Raw genomic sequence first — 22759 nt, forward strand, 5'->3', positions numbered from 1 at the left:
GTTTGGATCAGCCCTGCAAAGTCCCAGATAGCACCCAATGAGAGCAGTTCCTTGTAGGGAAGGGAGAATGTCTCAGAGTAGGGACGTTCAAAGTGTGAGTCCCTTGGGGGGGGGGCAGGGGCGCGCTACTATCTGGGACTGGGATAAAGTGCTTAGCCCCCTCTTGTGGGCTGGGCCAACGTCATCCTCAAGTGAAGAGTCTTTGTATCTATCCCCTAAGCACAGAGAAGTTGAACTTGCTCCTGCAGAGGGGGCAGCTGGCTGTACCCAATCTGAACTTGTAAATGAGCCTCTCCACCCCGCACCCCCCCACCCCCAGATGGAAATATAGTTGGAGGCTCTAGCAGAAACTAAGAGGTTTAGCTTTGAAATTGGGGTGCTTTCTCCTCATTGAGTGCCTCATTGCATGATCCCCCAATATAGAACCCATTAGGCCATTCTCGGTGAAACTAGGCTCATCCTACAATCTCTCTTTGGCAGGCTCTGGAGGAAAACCAAATGACCTCAGCAAGTGGCAGAGTAGCCCACAGCTGGAGGCAAATGTCAGAGAGCCTCAGTCTTTTTACAGAACTACCCCTAGCTCTAAGATAGAAGAAATAGAAGAAGCTGGCCCTTTTACACAGAATGGCCACTCCCACGCACACTCAGTCCAGTAGATATAGACACAAAAAAATGAATAGCATGGTAGCCACAAACAAGTAGCCCAAGAAGGGTTACATTCAACATCCAACAGCAACCTGTGCCTGAATTACTAGGTATACCAGTTACTAATGTGGATTTTTTTCAATAGATGGAGTTACACATATGTTGATATACAGACAGTCCTTGGGTTATGTCGGACTCAACGTATGTCGTTTCGTGATAATGTTGCCATCTCCCATTTACTTATATTAAAAAAAGTTCCATCATTTTGATGTAAGTACATATGCACTTTAGGTTTCTTATTATTTACTTACCACAAGTAAAGGTCAGGAATTGTTAACTTTCTTTTAAATTTTTTTTACTGTTTCACTTCATTACGGCTGTGTATGTGCTCCATGTGAGTGACGTAGGTGTTTCTGTAGGTGGGTTACAACTTACACATTATGTCGCGCCATAGGAACAGATCTCCGACATAACACGAGGACCTACTGAACATGCAATTTGATATGTATGATATTTTGTTGTATTGACAGCAAGCTTCAAAACTTCTTATGTCAAATTTGCTGAAGGCGTTAACATCATAGATATTTTTATGCTTAAAAATGTCGAATTTCATGCCAAAAAAGAACATTTGCGGGACGTTTTAATTCATTACTTTACTTTGAAGAAAAAGTTATCGTATACTTCGGGAAGCTTATGGTGAGTACCCATCTCAAAATACTTGTGAACGCTGGTTTAAATGCTTTAAAAGTGATGATTCCGATGTGAAACACAAAGAACATCCAAGTCAACCGAAAAAGTTTGAAGACCAACAATTACAAGCACTATTGGATGAAGATGCGTGTCAAACTCAAAAACAACTTGCAGAAAGATTAAACGTTGCTCAGCAAACAATTTCTGATTGTTTACAAGCAATGGGGAAGATTTTAAAGGAAGGAAAATGGGTGCCACATCAACTGAACGAAAGACAAATGGAAAAATGAAAAGTCATCAGTAAAATGTTGCCTCAACGGCACAAAAGAAAGTCTTTTTTGCATCGAATTGTGACTGGTGATGAAAAGTGGATTTATTTTGAGAATCCCAAATGCACAAAATCATGGGTTGATCCAAGTCAACCATCAACATCGACTGCAAGGCCAAATCGCTTAGGAAAGAGGACAATGCTCTGCGTTTGGTGGGATCAGGAAGGCGTGGTGTATTATGAGCTTCTAAAACCAGGTGAAACCGTTAATATTGATCGCTAATGACAACAAATAATCAATTTAAACCACGCTTTGATTGTGAAACGACCAGAATGTGCCAGAACACGCAGCAAAGTAATTTTGCTTCATGATAACGCACCATCACACACTTCAAAACCAGTTAAAGACACGTTAAAAGATCTTGCCTGGGAAGTATTAACCCACCCGCCGTATTCACCAGACCTTGCTCCTTCAGATTACCACTTGTTCTGATCAATGGCACACGCACTTTCTGAGCAGCACTTCAAAACATACAAAGAAATGGAAAATTGTGTCCCTGAATGGTTTGCCTCAAAACAAGAAAAGTTCTATTGGGATAGTATCCACAAATTTCCTGAAAGATGGGGGAAACGTGTACCTGGAGATGAACATTACTTTAAATAAAGCACTTTTGACATTTCTCTTGAAATTATCATGTTCTCTTTGATTACAAAATCCGCAGTATTAACCGGTAGACCTATTACACCTAGTGGACCCAGATCCAACATAAATAGTGGTGGGCTTCAGACCACACCAAAGCTCAACCCAACCAGCCACATAAGCTGCATACCAAAAGGGGGATTACAGCAGGCACCAGACCCTGCTGGGAACAACCCGACCTCAGGGGGACAGCCGTGCACAATGTCACATACACAGTGATCAAGGTTTACCCTTATGGTCACCCAGCCTGTAGGGTTAACCACATTCAAGATGCAACTACAATAGAGGGTGCACATAACCCACAAAAAGCTTTCCTGGAGCACGGAGCTCAGATTATCTGGAAGATTGTGCCACTGAGCCCAAAAAGACAGCTCAAGATTGGAACTGCACAGCAATTTTCATGCCATCGTCAGGAGCAAGCCTCAAAGTCAGCCAGCCATAGGGTTGACCCCACCCACAAATGGGGCAAAAGCAATCAAGACCCAATTACAACAGGAGGGCCTACATAACCACACAAGAAACATTTCTAAAGCACCCATCTAAGGAAATCAAGGAGAATGCAGCACTGGGTCCCACAGGACACCTACTATGTAAGAATCTACAACGAAGAATGAGAGCCACAGCAGTTCTATCTAATACATAGAAAAAAAACACAGACAGCCAAAATGGGGAGACAAAGAAAGAGGCCCCATATTAAAGAACTGGAGGAACCTCCAGGAAAAAAGCTAAATAAAATGGAGGCAAGCAATTTATCAGACATGGCGTTCAAAGCAACAGTTATATGGATGCTCAAGGAACTTAGTAAGAAGAACAACAGCATGAAAAATGACATAAGCCATGAAGAAGAACCATTAGGAAATAAAGACACTAAGAATACAATGGAAAGAATAAAAAGTAAGTTGGATGAGGCAGAGGACTGAATCAGCAATTTGGTAGACAAGGTAGAAATAAAAACACCCAATCAGAGCAGTAAAAAGAAAAAAGAATGTCTCTTTTCAATGTCCTGTAGTTTTCCAAGTACAGGTCTTTTACCTCCTTAGTTAAGTTTTTTCCTAGGTATCTTAATATTTTGTTGCAGCAGTAAATGGGGTTGTGTGTTTTTTTAGTTTCTCTTTCTGTGAGTTCATTATTGGTGTATAAAAAAGCCATAGGTTTCTGGGTGTTAATTTTGTATCCAGCTACATTGCCGAATTCATTTATTAAATCTAGAATTTTTTTTCATGGAGACTTTAGGGTTCTCTATGTATAATATCATGACATCTGCAAATAATGACAGGAACCCTTGTCATTTACATGGAATAAAAAAAGACCCCAAATAGCCACAGCAATCCTGAGAAAGAACAACAAAGTTGGTGGAATCACAATACCAGATATCAAGCTATATTACAAAACTACTATTCTAAAAACTGCCTGGTACTGACATAATAAGAGACATATAGGGCAATGAAACAGAACAGAGAGCCCAGAAAAAAGGAACCCTAATGTACTGCAGGTGGGAATGCAGACTGGTGCAGTCATTGTGGAAAGTTTCCTCAAAAAATTAAAAATGGAACTCCCATTTGACCCAGTAATCCCACTTCTAGGAATATATCCCAAGAAAACAGAAACACCAATCAGAAAGGATATATGCACTCCTACATTCATAGCAGCACAATATTGTAGCATAGCTACAATAGCTAAGATTTGGAAAGAGGCTAAGTGCCCATCAGCAGACGAATGGATTAAAAAACTGTGGTACATCTACACAATGGAATACTATGCTGCTGTAAAAAAGAAAGAACTTGCCCTAGTTGGTTTTGCTCAGTGGATAGAGCATTGGCCTGCAGTCTAAAGGGTCCCAGATTCGATTCCCGCCAAGGGTACATGCCCGGGTTGCGGGCTCAATCCTTAGTAGGGAGAGTGCAGGAGGCAGCCGATCAATGATTCCCTCTCATCATTGAGGTTTCTATCTCTCTCTCCCTTTCGCTTCTTCTCTGAAATCAATAAAAATATATTAAAAATTAAATAAAATTTTAAAAAAAGAAAGAACTCTTACCATTCGCAACAGCATGAACAGACATGGAGAGCATTATGCTAAGCAAAATAAGCCAGTCAGAAAAAGATAAATATCACATGATCCACATGATCTCATTTATTTGTGTAATATAATGAACATCATAAACTGATGAACAAAAATAGATCCAGAGACATTGAAGCATTGAACAGACTATCAAACCTCAGAGGGAAGGCAGGAGAGTTGGGGGGGGGGGGGGTAAGAAATCAACCAAAAGACTTATATGCATGCATATAAGCATAAACAATGGACACAGACAGTAGGGAGGTGAGGGCATGTGCTGGGGGGCGGGGGGGGAGAGTGGCAGCGGCTGGGGAGGTCAATGGGGGAAAAAGAAGACATATGTAATATTTTAAACAATAAAGAATTTAAATCTAAAAAATAATAAAAATAAGTAAAACATTAAAAAACTGCATTTTTGTTATGCACTGAAAAATAAATAAAACAAATAAAACTGCATTTCTGATATATAGTGAAAAAAAGAAGAATAAAAAAGAATGGGGATAGTTTAAGTGAACTTTGGGACAACATGAAACATAAGAACATCCACATCAAGGTCTCAAAAAATACTAAAGGTATTGATAAAACAAGAGGATGTAACTCTTGTAAACATAGAAGCCACTAAATATATAAAGAAAATCTTGGTGGACTTTAATGGAGAGATCGATAACAATACATTCAAAATAGGAGATTTTAACACACCACAATCATCACTGGATAGATGTTTCAGATAAAATATCAACAAGGAAATAGTGACCTTAAACAATACACTAGATAGGACACATTCAATTGATATTTAGAGAACATTTCATCTTCTCCATCTTCTCAAGTGCACATGGAACATTCTCATAGACCACATGTTACGACACAAAATAAGTCTTAACAAATTCAAGAAGACTGAAATCATATCAAGCATATTCTTGGTTCACAATAGCATGAAACTAGAAATTAAATATAACAAACTCAAAATCATTTAAACACATGGAGGCTAAACAGCATGCTATTAAACAATGAATGGATTACCATAAGATCAAGGAAGAAAAAAATTACCTGGAAATAAATGAACATGAACACACAACAAACAAAAATCTATGGGACATAGGGAAAGCAGTCCTGAGAGGGGAGTTCATAGCATGACAGGCCTACCTCAAGAAACAAGAAAAATCTCAAATAAACAATCTAACCCCATACCTAAAAGAACTAGGAAAAGAACAAACAAAGCCCAGAGTAAGAAGATGGAAGAAAATAATTAAGATCAAGAAGAAATAAATCACGTAAAGACTAAAAAACAATACAATAGATCAATGAAAACAAGACCTGGTTCTTTGAAAAGCTAAACTAGATTGATGAACCATTAGCCAGACTCATCAAAAACAAAGAAGGACCCAAATAAATAAAATCAGATATGATATAGGAGAAGTAACAACTGACATCACAGACATACAAAGGATTGTAAGAAAATACTATGAACAACTATATGCCAACAAGTTGGACAACCTGGGTGAAATGGATAAATTCCTACAAACATACAATTTTCTAAAACTGAATCAGGAAGAATCAGAAAACCTGAATAGACCAATTGCAACTAATGAAATCGAAGTAGTAATAAAAAAAAAAAACTCCCAGCAAACAAAAGTCCTGCACCAGATGGCTTCACAGGTGAATTTTAATAACCATTCAAAGAAGAACTAACACCTATCCTACTCAAACTATTTGTCCACTCTGGATATTTCATACATATGAAATGAAACAACTTATGTCATTTCTGACCAGCTTCTTTAACTTAATGTATGTTTTCTAGGTTGATCTATCTTGTAGCATGTATCAGCAATTTGTTCCTTTTGATTGCCAAACAATGTTCTATTACATGCATATACTACCTTAGTTTATCCATCTTAATGAACATATAGGTTATTTCTAGGTCTTGACTATAAAGAATAATGCTGCTATGAACACTCATGTCCAAATCTTTGTGTGCAAGCATGTTTTCATTTCTATTGGGTATATACCTACAAGTGTAATTACTGGATCATATGGTAACTCCATACTTAACTTTTCAAGGAACTGCCAAATTGTGTTTCACATCAGTTACACTATTTGACATTCCAAACCAGCAACACATAAGGGTTTCAATATCTCTACACCTCACACTTATTATTTTCCATTTTTAATATTATAGCCATCCCAGTGAGTAATGAAGCAGTATCTCATTGTGGTTTTGATTTACATTTCCCTGATGGCCAGTGAGGTTGAGCATCATTTACAGCAGTGATTCTCAAGCTGAGAGTATACCAAAATCACCTGCAGGGCATACAAAAATACAGATGCTTGAGCCATACTCCATGTCCACTGAATCAATCTCTCAAGGGTGGCACTTGGACCCATGAATTTTTTAGAGACAAAAGCATGTTACTGCTCTCCATTTATAAGAGTACAATTCAGTGCCATTAATATAATTACAATGTTGCCGAAACCGGTTTGGCTCAGTGGATAGAGCGTCGGCTTGCGGACTGAAAGGTCCCAGGTTCGATTCCGGTCAAGGGCATGTACCTGGGTTGCGGGCATATCCCCAGTGGGAGATGTGCAGGAGGCAGCTGATCGATGTTTCTCTCTCATCGATGTTTCTAACTCTCTATCTCTCTCCCTTCCTCTCTGTAAAAAATCAATAAAATATATTAAAAAATATATATATATATAATTACAATGTTGTGCAACCATCACCATTCTCTAATTCTAAGATTTTTCATCATCCTAAATAGAAAGAGAAACTCTGTACCCATTCAAAATAACTATGCAACCCAGCCGGCGGGGCTCAGTGGTTGAGCATCAACCTATGAACCAGGAGGTCATGGTTCAATTCCTGGTCAGGGCACATGCCCAGGGCTGGATCCCCCGGGGGGGCGGGGGGGCGCGTGAAGAAGGCAGCCAATCAATGATTCTCATTATTGATGCCTCTCTCTCTCTCTCTCTCTCTCTCTCTCTCCCCCCCTTCCTCTCTGAAATCAATAAAAAACAATTAAAAAAAAGAAAAACAAAATAATTATGAATTCTCTCTTCTCCCAGCCCCTAGTAACAATTCTACCTTCCGCCTCTATAAATCTTACTACTCTAGGTATCTCTAAGTGGAATTATATAGTATTTATCCTTTTGTATCTAGCATATTCCACTGCTAAGCATTATGTCTTCAGGATTCATTCATGCTGTAACCTGTCAGAATTTGCTTACTTTTTAAGACTAAATTATATTCCATTGTGCATATGTATACACACATCACATCACATCACACTTTGTTCCATTATTTTGAGTATATACCTAGAAGTGGAATTGCTGGATCATATGGTGAATCTATGTTTTACTATGAGGAACTGCCACGCTGCTTTTTGCATAGCAGCTGCACCATTTTACATTCCCACTAGCAATGCACCAGGTTTTAATTTATCCACATCCACTCCAATACTTGATACTTTTCTTTTTCTTATTCTTCTTATAGTAGTCATCCTATCAGGTGTAAAATGTATCTCATGGTTTTGATTTGCATTTCTCTAATAACTAATAATGTTATATATATAGCATCATTTCATGTGCTTCTCAGCCATTTGTATATCTTATTTGGAAAAATAACTGTTGAAGTCCTTTGCCCATTTTTAATTCGGTTGTTTGGGATTTTTGTTGATGAGTTGTAGGAGGCTCTTTATATATTCTGGATATTAATCCCTTATCCAATACATGATTTATAAATATCTTATCCCATTGTGTGGATTGTAATTTCACATAATCCACACTTGTATGCTTTACAATAGTGAATAGATTTTAATTTCCTTTAAATTAATTAAAAGTCAGTCTCTTATGACATTAATTCTGCAAATATTACAAATTCTCACAACTAAAATTAACATCAAACTATTGCTAGTATTAAAAGCATAATTTAAGTGAACTTCTTAAAATTAAGTAGAGTCTAAAAAGAGTCAAGTAGAAAACCAAAATAATTTTTAGAATATATAACAGAAATGTAAGTCAAACAGGTGGGTGACATTTCAAGAGAAATAATGTAATAATGGTTTGTAGTGAGAATATAACTCATTTGGCCTTTCATGGAAGTTTTATCAAAGGGGCTATTAACTCAAGTTATTACACTTGAAGAAAATAAAATGTCATATTTAGTATGAGGGAAACCCCGGGCATTTTCATAATTGAAAGATTCATGGAATCAAACTGTTATTTAACAATCATACAATTCAGAGTTTTGAAGCTTTGGCAATTAGTGATTTAGATATTTACTCCTATAAATTAAAATCACAAGAAATCAGGCTACTTTCTTAAATATTGCATTGCTTTCAAAATAATACATTTTAACATCTATATATGAGCTATTAACATTTTGCTACTGGCTATTAAAGACAACTGATTCTCTAATATTTGAAAACAACACTTTCCCTAAAAACAAAATTTTAAATGGAAAAAATATTAAATTAAATGGCCAAATTTAGCACCCTTTATCACTCAGAAATTAGTAAAAGAGAGATCTGAACATCTCCCTTTCTTAAACTACAAGGTAACTCTCTCCTTAGGATGTCTATATTTGGTTACTTAATTATGTCTACAACTTTTATCATTTAAAACAGTATGGGACAGAACCTAGAGATAGAACCTAGCAAGAGAACATGGCAAATGATCCTGGACAGAACCTGGCTACAGAACTTGGCTGGAGAACCTAGACGGAACAAGACAGGAGAACCTGGATAGAACCTGGTCACAGAACCTGGCGAATGAACCTGGCTGGAGAACCTAGCGAGAGAACATGGCCACAGAACCTGGCAAGAGAACCTAAACAGAACCTGGCAAAAGATCCTGGACAGAATCTGGCTACAGAACTTGGCTGGAGAACCTAGACAGAACATGGCAGGAGAACCTGGACAGAACCTGGCTACAGAACTTGGCTGGAGAACCTAGAGAGAACCTGGCTGAAGAACCTAGAGACAGAACCTGGCTACAGAACCTGGATAGAACATGGCAAGAGAACCTGACTAGAACCTGGTGACTGAACTTGGCTGGAGAACCTAGAGAGAACCTGGCTGAAGAACCTAGAGACAGAACCTGGCTATAGAACCTGGATAGAACATGGCAAGAGAACCTGACTAGAACCTGGTGACTGAACCTGGCTGGAGAACCTAGCGAGGGAACATGGCTACAGAACGTGGCTGGAGAACCTAGCAAGAGAACATGGACACAGAACCTGACTGGAGATCCTAGATAGAACCAGGCGAGAGAACCCAACCATGCTGGTCAACTGAACGCTGCCTCCGTGTCAGTCCTTCTTCGCCAACTCCGTCCACACCTTTGGGGACCCCTGGACCTGCTGGGGTTGGACCCCAGCATCCCATGACCTCCTGTCTCTTGTCTAAAGGAGCTCTCCACTTTTCCACACCTTATCTTTTCTTCATAGTCCTTACCACCATCTGAAATTGTTTTATCTGTCACCAGAAAGTAAGCTTCATGGGGGCTTTATCTTTCTTATTCACTGCTAAATTATCAGCCAATACTATGGTTGGCATATAGTAAGTGGCATATAGTAGGTGCTCAGTAAACAAAATAAATAATTACTAATATTTATTGAAAAAAAATAAAAAAATAAAAATAAAACAGTATGGTATAGCCCTAGCTGGTTTGGCTCAGTGGATAGAGCGTGGGCCTGTGGACTGAAGGGTCCCAAATTAGATTCCGGTCAAGGGCACAGGCCTGGGTTGTGGGTTTGATCCCGGGGGGGAGGGGGGGGGCATGCGGGAGGCAACCAATCAATGATTCTCTCTCATCATTCATGTTTCTATCTCTCTCTTAAATCAATAAAAAAAAATTTAAAAAAATAAAACAGTATGGTATAAAATAAATCTTATAGCTTCTGATTGATATACAAAGGAAAACATGTGCTTTATTAGAAGTGATTTTCTTCCAAAAGTCAACAAGAAAACTGTTTTCAAAATACAGCAAAAAAGAAGTTATATAAAATATTAACATTCAAATCCTATTTTCCCCAAAGCAGAACAACTCTTATAGACCATCAGCATTATTTTACTCTGTAAAATGCACTGCTGTTACAAACAGAATCACATTAACTATTAATATAAAGTATAATTTTAATATGTGGGCACACACTTCCACCTTCCATTATTTTTTAATAAATTATTGTATCCACAATGACTGAAGGGAACCTACCAAACTGTATCCCCTAAAAAAATCTGACACATCACTTGGGGAAAGGTATCAGAATAAAGTGACCAATAAGAAATCCCATTTCAGGACAGAGACTAGGTTTTGTTCTGTGAACAGTGACAACCTTGGGCACAGCCACAGACACACACATACACCAGTTTATTGATGACAAAATGATACCTACTCATGGTATTTTGAAAAGCCCATAGAAAAGAATAAGAAATAAACTAAAAGTTCATCATAATGAAATCACCCAGAAAACAATTTCTGTTAACATTTTGGCATATTTTAGGCATTTGCATGTATTTTTTTATAACATTGGGAGCATAATATATGCTCTGCCTTGTATTTTGCCACTTCCTTTCCTTCAACCATTGTCAATGTGATAACTAAGAAATGATTTCATGGATTTTATTTACATGCTTTTTACTATTAATGTGGTTGAATGTTTTTTAATAATATACTAGAATTATATGTATTTTCTTTTATGAATTTATTCACGTTTATAAATTTTCTGAAATAAAAGCTTTATACAAATTAAAGGTATTAGTCATATATGCTGTGTATATTCTTTCAGCTGTTTATTCTACATTTATTTTATTTTGACAAGTTTAGTGTTTTTTAATTAAAAATATTTTTTACCTTTACAAAATAAGCATACCAATTTTATTCAATTGCAAAATTGAAAAAAAGAACTGACACAGTAAAATTACCAAGACAGAATTCTATAGAAAACAATGTATTTAAAGGGAAGATAAAAACAATAAACCAACAGTGTTTGTTACCTGTTAAATGATCTAAGTAGTACTGATAGAGCTTGCACTGAATAGGAGTCATTCTTACAGCTAACACATATTCATGTTTTGGAGGCAAGAACTTTGTTAATGCTGTATAATCTTTCCTCTGTAATTAACAAGAGAATGAAAATTAGTTAACCTAAATATATAACAGGAATTAAGTGCTCTAAGAATTATCACTGCTTGCAACTAAAAGATACACACACACACAAATAGATACCAAACATATAACAAAACATCTTCTTAAACAGATTTACCCACTTAAATCACACAAAATGATTCCCATATGAGTGCAGTCAATTTATTTCATATGACTACACAATATGATGCACTGGTAAAAAGATACTGCAACACAAGTGTTAAATGGAAGTGGTCATATTACCAAGTAAGCAATTTAGGTTTTCAAATGGTCTCCTTCTCTTCTCTCTCTCTCTCTCTCTCTCTCTCTCTCTCTCTCTCTATATATATATATATATGTGTGTGTATATATATATATACACACACTAGAGGCCCGGTGCACAAAAAGTTGTGCACTGACGGGGGGGGGGGGTGTCCCTCAGCCCAACCTGTGCCCTCTCACAGTATGGGACCCCTCAGGAGATAACCACCTGCTGGCTTCGGCCTGCTCCCCGGGTGGCAGATGGCAGGCCCAATCCCGAAGTGCCTGCCCCACCTCCCCGGGTCGCAGATGGCAAGCCCGGATGACGGCTGGCGGCAGGGCAGATTGCGCTGCCGCCCACCCCGCCGCCCTGGGTCGTACACAGCAGGCCCGGCTGGTGGCTGGGTGGGCAGTGGCAGATCGTGCCGCCGCCCGCGCCGCCGCCCGGGGTCGCACACTGCAGGCCCAGCTGGCGGCTGGCAGCAGAGTGCGCTGTCCCGCCCTGCCTGCAGTATGCAAATTTAACGGCCATCTTTGTTGGGTTAATTTGCATACTCTTCTGATTGGCTGATGGGCATAGCGAAGGTACGGTAAATTACCATCTTTGTCTTTTATTAGTGTATACATATATATATATATATATATATATATATATATATATATATAAAAATAAAAGCATAATATGCTAATTAGACCAGATGGCTGAACAGCTCGACCATCCGGACGGCCTTCCAAATGAAATCAGGGCTGCGAGGGCCGAGCCCCTTGCACGAATTGTGTGCATTGGGCCTCTAATATATATATAAGAGAAGAGAAAAAAGGAGAGTAGGGGATGTAATAGGTAGTGCTAGCAAAAAGACTTGCTTTAATCATACAGTAAAATTGATGAATCAAAGTCTGATGAACTCTGAATTGTGCTTTGTGTAAGATGTGCAAAATGCCAGAGAATAATGCATAACTCATGGGGCAATCTTTGCCCAATTGAGAAATCAAGCCACGTATAAGAATTCTTGAAACCAATTATTGGAATAGAAAAGAAAGAACACTAATATGCACGATACACATGACTACCTAATCCAGAAAAAAAAAAACAACAACACTGTCTAGGTAGCAGCAACACAGAAACAGAGTACTTGCTAGTACCTGTGGCCAACAAGAACAGGATGACTTTGCCTTATATGATGGTAGCATACCATCATATAAGTATACTCAGGCATAAGGATGGCCTGTTTCATTTGTTACATCTTTGTGGCTACCATTAGTATCTAGTATTAAAAGAAAAAGTGCAGATGTTGAAATCTATTAACTGCTGGCTCAGTCTCTAGAGTTATCTACTCATTAATATAGGTTCATTGAAAATGTATATATAAACAACAATACTAGACCTTCAGGTTTTTGTACTTGACAATAATAAAACTGTTCCTTCAGAATTACATTTAAAATGGCATTTCTCGTAAATCATAAATGCCTTTACTACAACCCTTTCAAATAAATGATGTTTAGAATACTATAGATTTAGAATGAGCACAGAAATTTCTTAATCATAATAGCTGTGTTCTTTTTACATAGTCCCTATCTTAAGGATAAGGGATCTAAACATTTACATACTCAAATATGAAGATGTACACTAGGCAAATCAATAATGCAACTTTTTAAAAAGTCAATGTTGCATACACTTTTAAAGACCATGCAAGGAGGTTTAACTGTAAACTATATACTGAAAAGGGGGGGGGGGGAACAAAATAAAATTTAAATTCAGAAAACATTTTAGGATTGCAATATAATGAAGTAATAAAATTTTGTTACTATGGAATGTATTTGTACCTGAACACATCCAGCTAACATCTCATAGAGAATGTGAGCACGTTTTTTCATCACTCTGACATCTACCATGGTAGAATCTGCACACTGACCATTTTGGATTGGATTTATAAATCGATTTCTGAACTCCTTAATGGAGCCAAGCAAATTTTCCTTGATAAAGTTAACCATGCAATGATCTAAAAGAGAAGACATTAGTTTATTAACAACAATAATGAAAAAAGGTCTCAGAAAAATTTTCAAATAAGATGCTTATATCAAAATATGTATGCCATGGAAGGATTAGAATTAATCTACAAAGAAAGAACACCAAACTGAAGATAGATTAAACATTGGTTATAAGTCTGATCTAGAACTAGATTTCCTAAACCAGATGAGAAATTCAAATAAAAACCAGCCCTGGCCAGTGTTATTCAATTGTTAGAGCATTGGTTCATACACCAAAGGGTTGTAGGTTCGATTTCCAGTCAAGGGCAAGTACCTGGGTTGCAGGTTTGATCCCCAACCCTGTTTGGGATAGGTCAGGAGGCAACCAATTAATGTGTCTCTCTCACATCAATGTCTCTCTCTCGCTTTCTCTCTCCCCCCGCTCCATTACACTGTCTCTTTTATTATAACTCAGTACTCTTTATATGTGAGTATAAAACAAGCATTCTATTAATTTTAACCAAGATTTTATGACCAACAAGAGTACATTAGGAAAAAATAACAACACATAGAGACTGGCCAGCATGGCTCAGTGATTGAGCATTAATCAATGAACCAGAAGGTTACAGTTCAATATCCAGTCAGGATGCATGCCTGGGTTGCTGACTCAATCCCCAGTGTGGGGCATATAGGAGGAAGCCAATCAATGATTATCTCTCATCATTGATGTTTCTCTCTCTCTCTTTCTGAAATCAATAAAAATATATTTTAAAAAAACATAGATACTGAATCAAAATAATAAAATCAGGTAATAAGCTACTATATCAAATTTTATATAACTGCTTTAGTTCTGGAAGTCTTTAACAGAATTATCAGTTACCCCATACAAATCAGACCACAATGAGAAACAGCGTTTGTATTAGTATGGTAAGAGAAAAGAAGGAAACTAGAACACATAAAAATAAATTGAAATAATAACATGTATTAAAAATAATAAAAACAGTTAAATTACTATCTATAATAATAAAAGCATAATATGATAATTAGATCGGATAGTGGGACAACCTTCCGGACGAAGCCAGGGCTGCGAGGGTCAAGCTCCTCGCACAAATTTCATGCATCAGGCCTCTAGTAAATACACTAAACGAATGAAAACAACATAAAAATAACAAAATGCTACTATAGTGGATTATAATAAAAAATTTCAATTTGTTACTTGCTAAGTAACAAACTAGTGTTCCCTTTTCAGCATCGTTACAAAAATTAAAATGAGGAAAATTCACAAGTCATTTCCCTGTATTCACATCATCTATCCTCCCCCACCACAAACTCTATGCTGACATGGATTCAACACAGCTCCCCTTGCCCATCTTCACCTTCCTAAAATTTCCATACCTCGCATTTCTTTTCAATTTCATATCAGGACCTCACCCAAAACTGGATATATTTGTTACAGTATCTCCTGAATAGTCACAAATGCATCTGTGCTTTTAAAGCAAGCATGTCAAACTCTCGGCCTGCAAGCCGCATACAGCCCAAAATGAATATTTTAGCAGCCCAGCCAATATAACAGTATGTAAGAAATGTTTTAATAAAAATTTTGTAACTTAATTTTTACAATATCCTGTTACACATAATTATTAATAACGAACTACAATATTTGCTGATGACTGATTACTATAATCATGTTGCATTCATTTCCCTTATGCGCCTTATGCAAAGGCACACCATTTCTCTCCACTGATGCTAGCAGCAAATATTTTAGGATCCAATTGCCACGTTATTAGTCTTGGACTGACTTGTTTGGTGTGTGCAATAGGAAATATTTCGCTTTCAAAGAACAAGAAAAATAGGTTTATTTGTGTTACACATATTAATTTGTGCAGTTATTCAGTGTCTGGTAAGTTAATGTTCAAGAAAAAAAATGTTAATTTTTATTAAAATGTTCTATTATTTTATGTCAACGATTACTCATTTATTTCAGCCCTTTGTAATCAGTATGTCTCTATTGAAATAAACCTACATTTCTATGACAATTGAAGCTTTTGTGTTTTTGCAGCTCACATAAACTTAAACCTTGTTTGGCCCATGTTAGCATTTGAGTTTGACATGCTTGTTTTAAAGAAATAATTAAAACTTCTGATACTGTTTATATATTTCAAATTCTCTATTTATAGTTAAAGGCTCACAATGGGACAACACTTAACTGTGGTTTACCAGTCATATTTATAAAGCATTACATTTGAAATGTAAGGTATTCTCTCACAGTAGACTAAGATGGACCTATATAGTTCATGGTCAGAGAATATACTAGAAAAACAGAAGGTGAATGAATGGCAAAGAGGAAAAGCTAATACTCTATAGATTATTAGAAGTGGTGTTCCTGTTAAAATAATCCTCACACTCACACTCAATTAGATTATTTTGAAGTGGTGTTCCTGTTAAAATAATCCTCCTCCTTGATCGTATAGAATTCATAGCTTTTGAAACAGCAGATGCTTCATTTTTTAGAATATGGCCTTCATCACAAACAACAAAGTCAGGGCCTACAAAAATGTAAAGAAAAACAATATTTAATTAATATATAACAAATAAAGTGTAATCAATTTAAGTAAATAAAGTTAATTCTTTTACAGACCTGCTCATGTAGGAAGATAAACATCATTCTTACAAGAATAGTTATATTTTATCTGCTGTTGGATTGGGTTCATGTGGCATAAACTAGTGTTAATTATATCTTAATAGCAGAGTATTAAAGTACTACTATAATGTTACTCAAAAATAGGCAACAATAAAAATAATCACAAGGGTGAAAAGATCCCACCAATAGATTTGAAGTATTTGAAAAAACAAATCTTTTTTACAAGTGAAAAACAGTATCTAAATAGGAATTTCAGAACTAGTGTATCAAGATAAAAAGATTACCAGAGACTAAGAGAAATTTACATATATATATATATATATATATATATATATTCAAAAATTACATTTTAAGAAATAATATATAAATCACAATGGGCCATGAAGTATTTCCCATTTAACTTATGCCATATAACACTCATTGCTGGGAGGAAAATTTAACTGATAAAAACAGCTAAACTGATTTTTACATTGTTATGAGGGGTGGGGAGAATGCTTTCTAAGCTATAAAAGATCACACAGCTTAGTGACTATTTTGAAAGAAATATATACACTTACTTTACTAAAATAACATGTATTTTTTCTAAAGTACCCAAATACAAGTTTGCTTGTTCATTAACTTTCACTATAGTAATCCTGTATAATAAAAGGCTAATATGCAAATCGACTAAATGGCAGAACGACCAGTAGCTATGACATGCACTGACCACCAGGGGGCAGATGCGCAGCAAAGGAGCTGGTCCTGGGTGGCCAGTGCACCCCGACTGCTCAGCCAGAAGCTGGGCTTACTCCCCAGCATGTGTAGGAGTCAACAAATAGATGTGTCTCTCTCACATCAAAGTCTCTTTTTCTCTTCCCGCCCCCCCCCCCATCTCACTTCTACTGTCCCTCTCTGAAAAGCAATAGAAAAAAATAATAATAAAATAAAATAAAATAAAATAAAATAAAATAGAGGCAAACGGGTACTAACTTTCAGTTATAAGATGAATAAGAAGAATAAGGTCTGAGAATCTAAATGTATAACATGGTGACTATAGTTGTGGATCTAAATGTATAATATGGTAATAACTGTATTGTATAACTATAATTTGCTCAGAATTTGAATGTTTTTACAAAAAAGTAAATATGTGATGTGGTAGATGTGTAAGTAAAAGGGGGAATCCTTTCACAATGTACATCAAATCATCATGTTGTGCACTTTTAAGTATCTTACAATTTAATTTGTCAGTTATACCTAAATAAAGCTGAAAAAAAAATCAAAATAAATAAAAAGGAGGACAAGCCATGAATTCTAAAGAATACTATTATATTTTGGAGTGAAAATTAGACTTTCTCAACAAACATCTAAAGCCTCAATAGTGTGTTAAAGTAGTGAAATATGACAAGATGAAGATTGAACGGAACAATTATAGATACAAATGTTTTGTGGATAGTACAACTTGATGCTTCTCCAAGTGGCAAAAAAGAGTCAAATATTTGGATTTTAGGTCATGAGGATTACTGTCATAAGAATCAACAGTATTGCAAATGTTAACCTTCCATAGTGACGACCCTTTAAAAGAGAAAAAATATGCAGCAATTCTTCTGACATAATGCTGGGATAGAAACTTAAGGACTGTTTTCAGAGTATGGAGAGAGCTCTTGTTATCTTACCTAATAATAGACAAACATGTAAATTAACCATCCCTCTGCTGTGCTCACCAGCCAATCAGGAGAGTATGCAAATTAACCCAACAAAGATAGTGGTTAATTTGCATACGTAGGGGGCAAAGCGGCGGAGCGAAGACTGAAGGCTCCATCCGGAGCGAAGGCCTGGGTCCCAGGTGCTGGAGGAAAACCGGTGCCAGCAGCCAGGGCAAGGGAAGGCCTATTGCATGAATCTCTTCATGCAACAGGCCTCTAGTCTATACTAATAAAAGGGTAATATGCTGATTAGACCAGGAGACCTTCCAGACAAAGCCATGGTGGCAGGGCCAAGACAGAGGCATTTAGGGGTGATCAGGCTGGCGGGGATCAGTTGGGGGTGATCAGGCTGGCGGTGGTGGGAGGCAGTTGGGGGCAAGCAGGCTGATGGGGGGGCCAGTTGGGGGCGAGCAGGCCAGCAGGGGTGGGGGGGGGGGCAGTTGGGGGTGATCAAGCCAGCAGAGGGAGCAGTTGGAAGTGAGTAGGCTGGCAGTGGGGGGCAGTTGGGGGCAATCAGGCTGGCAGGGGGGCAGTTGGGGCGAGCAGGCCAGCAGTGGGGGGAGGGCAGTTGGGGGCGAGCAGGCCAGCAGGCAGAGTGGTTAAGGGAGACCAGGCAGGCAGGCAGGTGAGCAGTTAGGAGCCAGCAGTCCCAAATTGCAAGGGGGATGTCCCACAGGGATCAGGCCTAAACCAGCAGTTGGACATCCCCTGGGGGGTCCCAGATTGGAGAGGGTGCAGGCCGGGCTGAGGGACACCCCCCCATGCACAAATTTTGTGCACTGAGCCACTAGTCATATAATATTCAGACAGTTGGAAATATCTGCAATTGTGCCACGGGCACGTTACATTTTTAAATGTTTACAAGGTCTCTCCTAAAAACCATAAGCACTTCTATTCTAAGGACGTGCATTCTGAACAGTTGGCAACATTAAGGGTGATTTCATCTTCATGAAATTATACCAAGAAACAAAAAGGCAAAAACCTGAAGGATAAATGAAACAAAACTAGCTACTTAGCAGCTGCTCAATTGGTATTTGTTAATTAAAACTTAACGTACATTTTTTATTCAACTTGCTTCTCTATCACAGTGCCTGTTAATAACTTACCTGGATCAACCAAAGCTTTGTTAAATATTTCTTTAAGTTTCCTACTCTTCACATTCCTTCCTTGAGCAAGATTTCTGTACATCTCATAGCCTATGATCATAACACCACCATCTTCTTGCCACCTCTGAAGCATGTAGCTTCTCTCCTGAGGACGTTTCACAGTTGCTAATTCAGAGACCTTTTGTGGGAAAATAAAGATTTTTAAAAGTAGATATTAGTAATGTATAAATGCTAAATATCCTCACTAAAATATATGTCACTGGTAAAAAAAATCTTTTTTAGTATACTAATTTCATCCAGTTATTTTAATAATAAAAACATTAAAATGATACCTCAAGCTTCTCATCATCTTTTAACCCCTCTTGCCACTTCTCAAATTCATTCATCCAATTCAAAGCAGTATTAAGAGGACAAACCACCAAAGCTGTACTGAAATCCAATTTCTCACACAAAAGAACTGTATGAAGAAAACTTACTACCTACAAAGAAACAAATGATATCAATATCTGCAAGAAATTAAATCAAGCAATCTTACAATTCAATAGTTGTTTCAGTTTGTTTGTTTCTGCTTTAAACAATAAAGCAGCTAACCAAAGCTCACAACTTCCAAACCAGGCAAAGTACAGGGGAAGAGATATCCTATGTAAAAAAAAAAGGGGGGAGGGGGAGGGGGCTTCAACTAGATAATGCATAATTATACAGCTCCACGATTCTTTGACCAGTAATAATAATCTATAATAATAAAAGCGTAATATGCAAATTGACCAAACGGCCAAAGGGCGGAACAACCGTTCGAACAACCTTCCGGACAAAGCCAGGGCTGCCAGGGCTGGTTGAGGCAGCCAGGGCTGCAAAGACCTACTCTTGCATGAATTTCATACTTCGGGCCTCTAGTATGAATATAAGAAGTGAACACACCAAAACAGCTACTAAGTTCCTGGCCTCCACAGAACATTCCTACAACCTTTCAGAAAATGCCACTGCATTTAACAGACAATTGTGTTATGAAGTACGTTTCCATTTTTAAGTGTTCTGAATCTATAATAATTATCTTATGGTTTAAAATACATAGATTCACTAATTTCCCTTCTCTGTTACAATTCCTGACATTCAGAAATGTAGTACCTTAATAGTGAAAAATATTTAAGGTTCTCATTACTACAGGATGACAGACTGTTAAAAAGTGTTAAAGAAAATTCATTTCTACCTCAGAATCTCAGCAGTTTTTACTGGCTATGCTTGTAATGCCATTCCTTCTCTTAACTAGGATCTCTGCTCAAATATCACCTCTTAAGAGATGCTTTCCTCCTTATTTTCCCTTAACACTTGTTATCTGAAAATATACATTCTTATTTTGATTAAAATCTCTCTCTACCACCAGAATATAAGCTTTTAGGGGGAGGGATCTTGTTATTCTTATTTACTGCCTTATCTCCACCCCTACAACTGTCTGAAACATAACAATCCTAAATTCTTAAATTAATAAATGCACAAGAACAGAATACCTTCATGTTCGTACCTGTAAAGTCTTACCAAGGCCCATGCAGTGGGCTAGAATACAACCTGAACCTGGAGATTTCTTTGTTTTTTTAACAGACTCACAGCAGCAATCCCACATAAACTGAACACCTAAAAAGAATAGCTTCATTAAGTTCAATTTAAAGGCCCAAGTTAAAAATCTTCCTTCATAAATATATCAAAAACATTAACAATAACAAAACATCTAGGAAATAGAATTTTTAAAACAAATAAATAATCTCTTAAATGTAAATGAGATTCCCCACAATGCAAACCTCCCACAATGAACTAGAAAAAAAGACAGTGAAAACAAGCACACAATAAGGTGACTTTCCTTCATTCACCTTATCTAACTTATACAGACCACCATTCCCTGGGATGGTACAAAGAAACATACAAATAATCTAAAATAGAAACTTTATCCAAAGAAGAAACAGATTTCTATCAAATATACTTTCAGGTTTATTGAGTAAATCAATAAAATAACAGGAGATAATTTATCATTACTCCCTTCATTCATTAGTAAAGACTGAACAAGAAAGGGGGCTGGCTACCCAAGAGTAGTAACTGTAGAACTTCCCTTACTCAAAACTGACTTACTGATTCCACTCTAACAAAGCAGAGGATAGAGATAATTTGTTAACTTTCTAATACTAATATAGAAAAATTATTAACAAACGTACCTCAAAATGTTGAAATAGCATTGCCTGACAAAGATTTTAGCTAACTAACTCCCCACCACCACGCTGCTGACTGTAGTCAACCACTGCAGACCAGGTGAGATACACTGGCCATATATATCCATTTGTAAGTGGCACTTACTTCCACTTTTGTTAACACTCACTATCATTGTAATCATTCAATTTGCTCATTTGCTTATATGCTCCATAAGAGCATGGATCTCATGTTTGTTTTGCTCACCAATGTACCTCCAGTGCTTAGTAGAATATGAGGCACACAGAAGACACCAAATGTTGGTAAAACTTAATTTAAAATGCTTTAGTCATCTAACAGTTTCTTACCATCTACTTGATGGGGTTTCAATTTGATAACCATATTTCTATGAACCTGTACTAATGGTTCTTTAGTTTCTTCATCTTCATCTAAAACCAACTTGGTTGTTATTGGACACTTGGTAGGAGAAGCATCTTCTATTTCTATCACCTACAAGAAAGGGAACTATAGTTAAGCTCAAAGAAATCTTGCAAACAAGGGTAGAGTATTACTCTTACTAAAAGAAATTTTTCAAAATATAAACATCTACTTCGAAACCACACATCCAATATTTTGGCTTCAGAAGACCAGGACAGATCACAGGTTTACATGTTTTCCAAAGTTAAAAAACCTCCACAAGACTTAGAAGCACTGTGGTAATGTCTGTGATTTATCTCATCATTTCTCACCCTGGATATCTCATTACATGCCATAAGTCGAGTACTAGAGTTGTGCTGAGTTAAGGAAACAAAGGTCAAGAAGAACTACAGAAACTACAGAGAACTATAGAGAAAAAAGAGCTACACAAAAGACCTCCAGAAATCAAGATGAGAGTCACTGAATTTTAGCTGAATATTAAAATGTATACGAGGAGTAAAACTGTACAAAGCCAGACAAAGAGTGATTCAGAAGCTATGAGTTAAACAGTCCCCAATGATCAGAGGTCTAGAAAGCATGCAATTACAGACACAGCAGAGTAGAGAGTCTTCATGCATAACTGAGGGCATTCAATATAGAACAGAGAAGGGCCACACAATAGCAATGGGGCAAAACCATACATAAAGGCTATTTAAGACAACTTAACAAAGCTTTTAAAAATATATAGCAAAGCTTTTAAATATATACACACACACACACACACACACACACACACACACACACACACATATGTAATTAAACTGAACTTAAAGTAACTTAAATGCCTGTAGAGAAAAATGCCAAGCACCCTCTAATAAAAGACTACAGACACTCAACAACATCCAAATTACAATATCTTTTTTTAATGAAACATTACTAGATATGTCAAGAAAGAGTAAAATATGAATAACCAGGAGAAAAATCTTTTAACAAAAATGGAACAAGAAGGGATAGAGATGTTGGAATTGTCAGAC

General features: G+C 37.1%; 1 protein-coding gene across 9 annotated transcripts in view; it reads right to left on the reverse strand.

The window, feature by feature from the left end:
* Positions 1-22759, reverse strand: part of ATRX (ATRX chromatin remodeler) — a 310126-nt gene that overhangs the window by 114945 nt on the left and 172422 nt on the right. For all 9 annotated transcript variants that reach the window (XM_036306108.1, XM_036306107.1, XM_036306101.1 and 6 more), the window contains 7 exons: positions 21677-21818; positions 20656-20765; positions 19469-19615; positions 19137-19314; positions 16116-16253; positions 13564-13739; positions 11349-11466 (listed from right to left, as the gene is read on the reverse strand). In XM_036306108.1, coding sequence (XP_036162001.1) covers positions 11349-11466; positions 13564-13739; positions 16116-16253; positions 19137-19314; positions 19469-19615; positions 20656-20765; positions 21677-21818 — 1009 coding nt within the window. The remainder of the gene's footprint in view (positions 1-11348; positions 11467-13563; positions 13740-16115; positions 16254-19136; positions 19315-19468; positions 19616-20655; positions 20766-21676; positions 21819-22759) is intronic.

The sequence above is a fragment of the Myotis myotis genome, unplaced genomic scaffold (genome assembly GCF_014108235.1).
Source record: "Myotis myotis isolate mMyoMyo1 unplaced genomic scaffold, mMyoMyo1.p scaffold_m19_p_4, whole genome shotgun sequence".
Classification (NCBI taxonomy): domain Eukaryota; kingdom Metazoa; phylum Chordata; class Mammalia; order Chiroptera; family Vespertilionidae; genus Myotis; species Myotis myotis.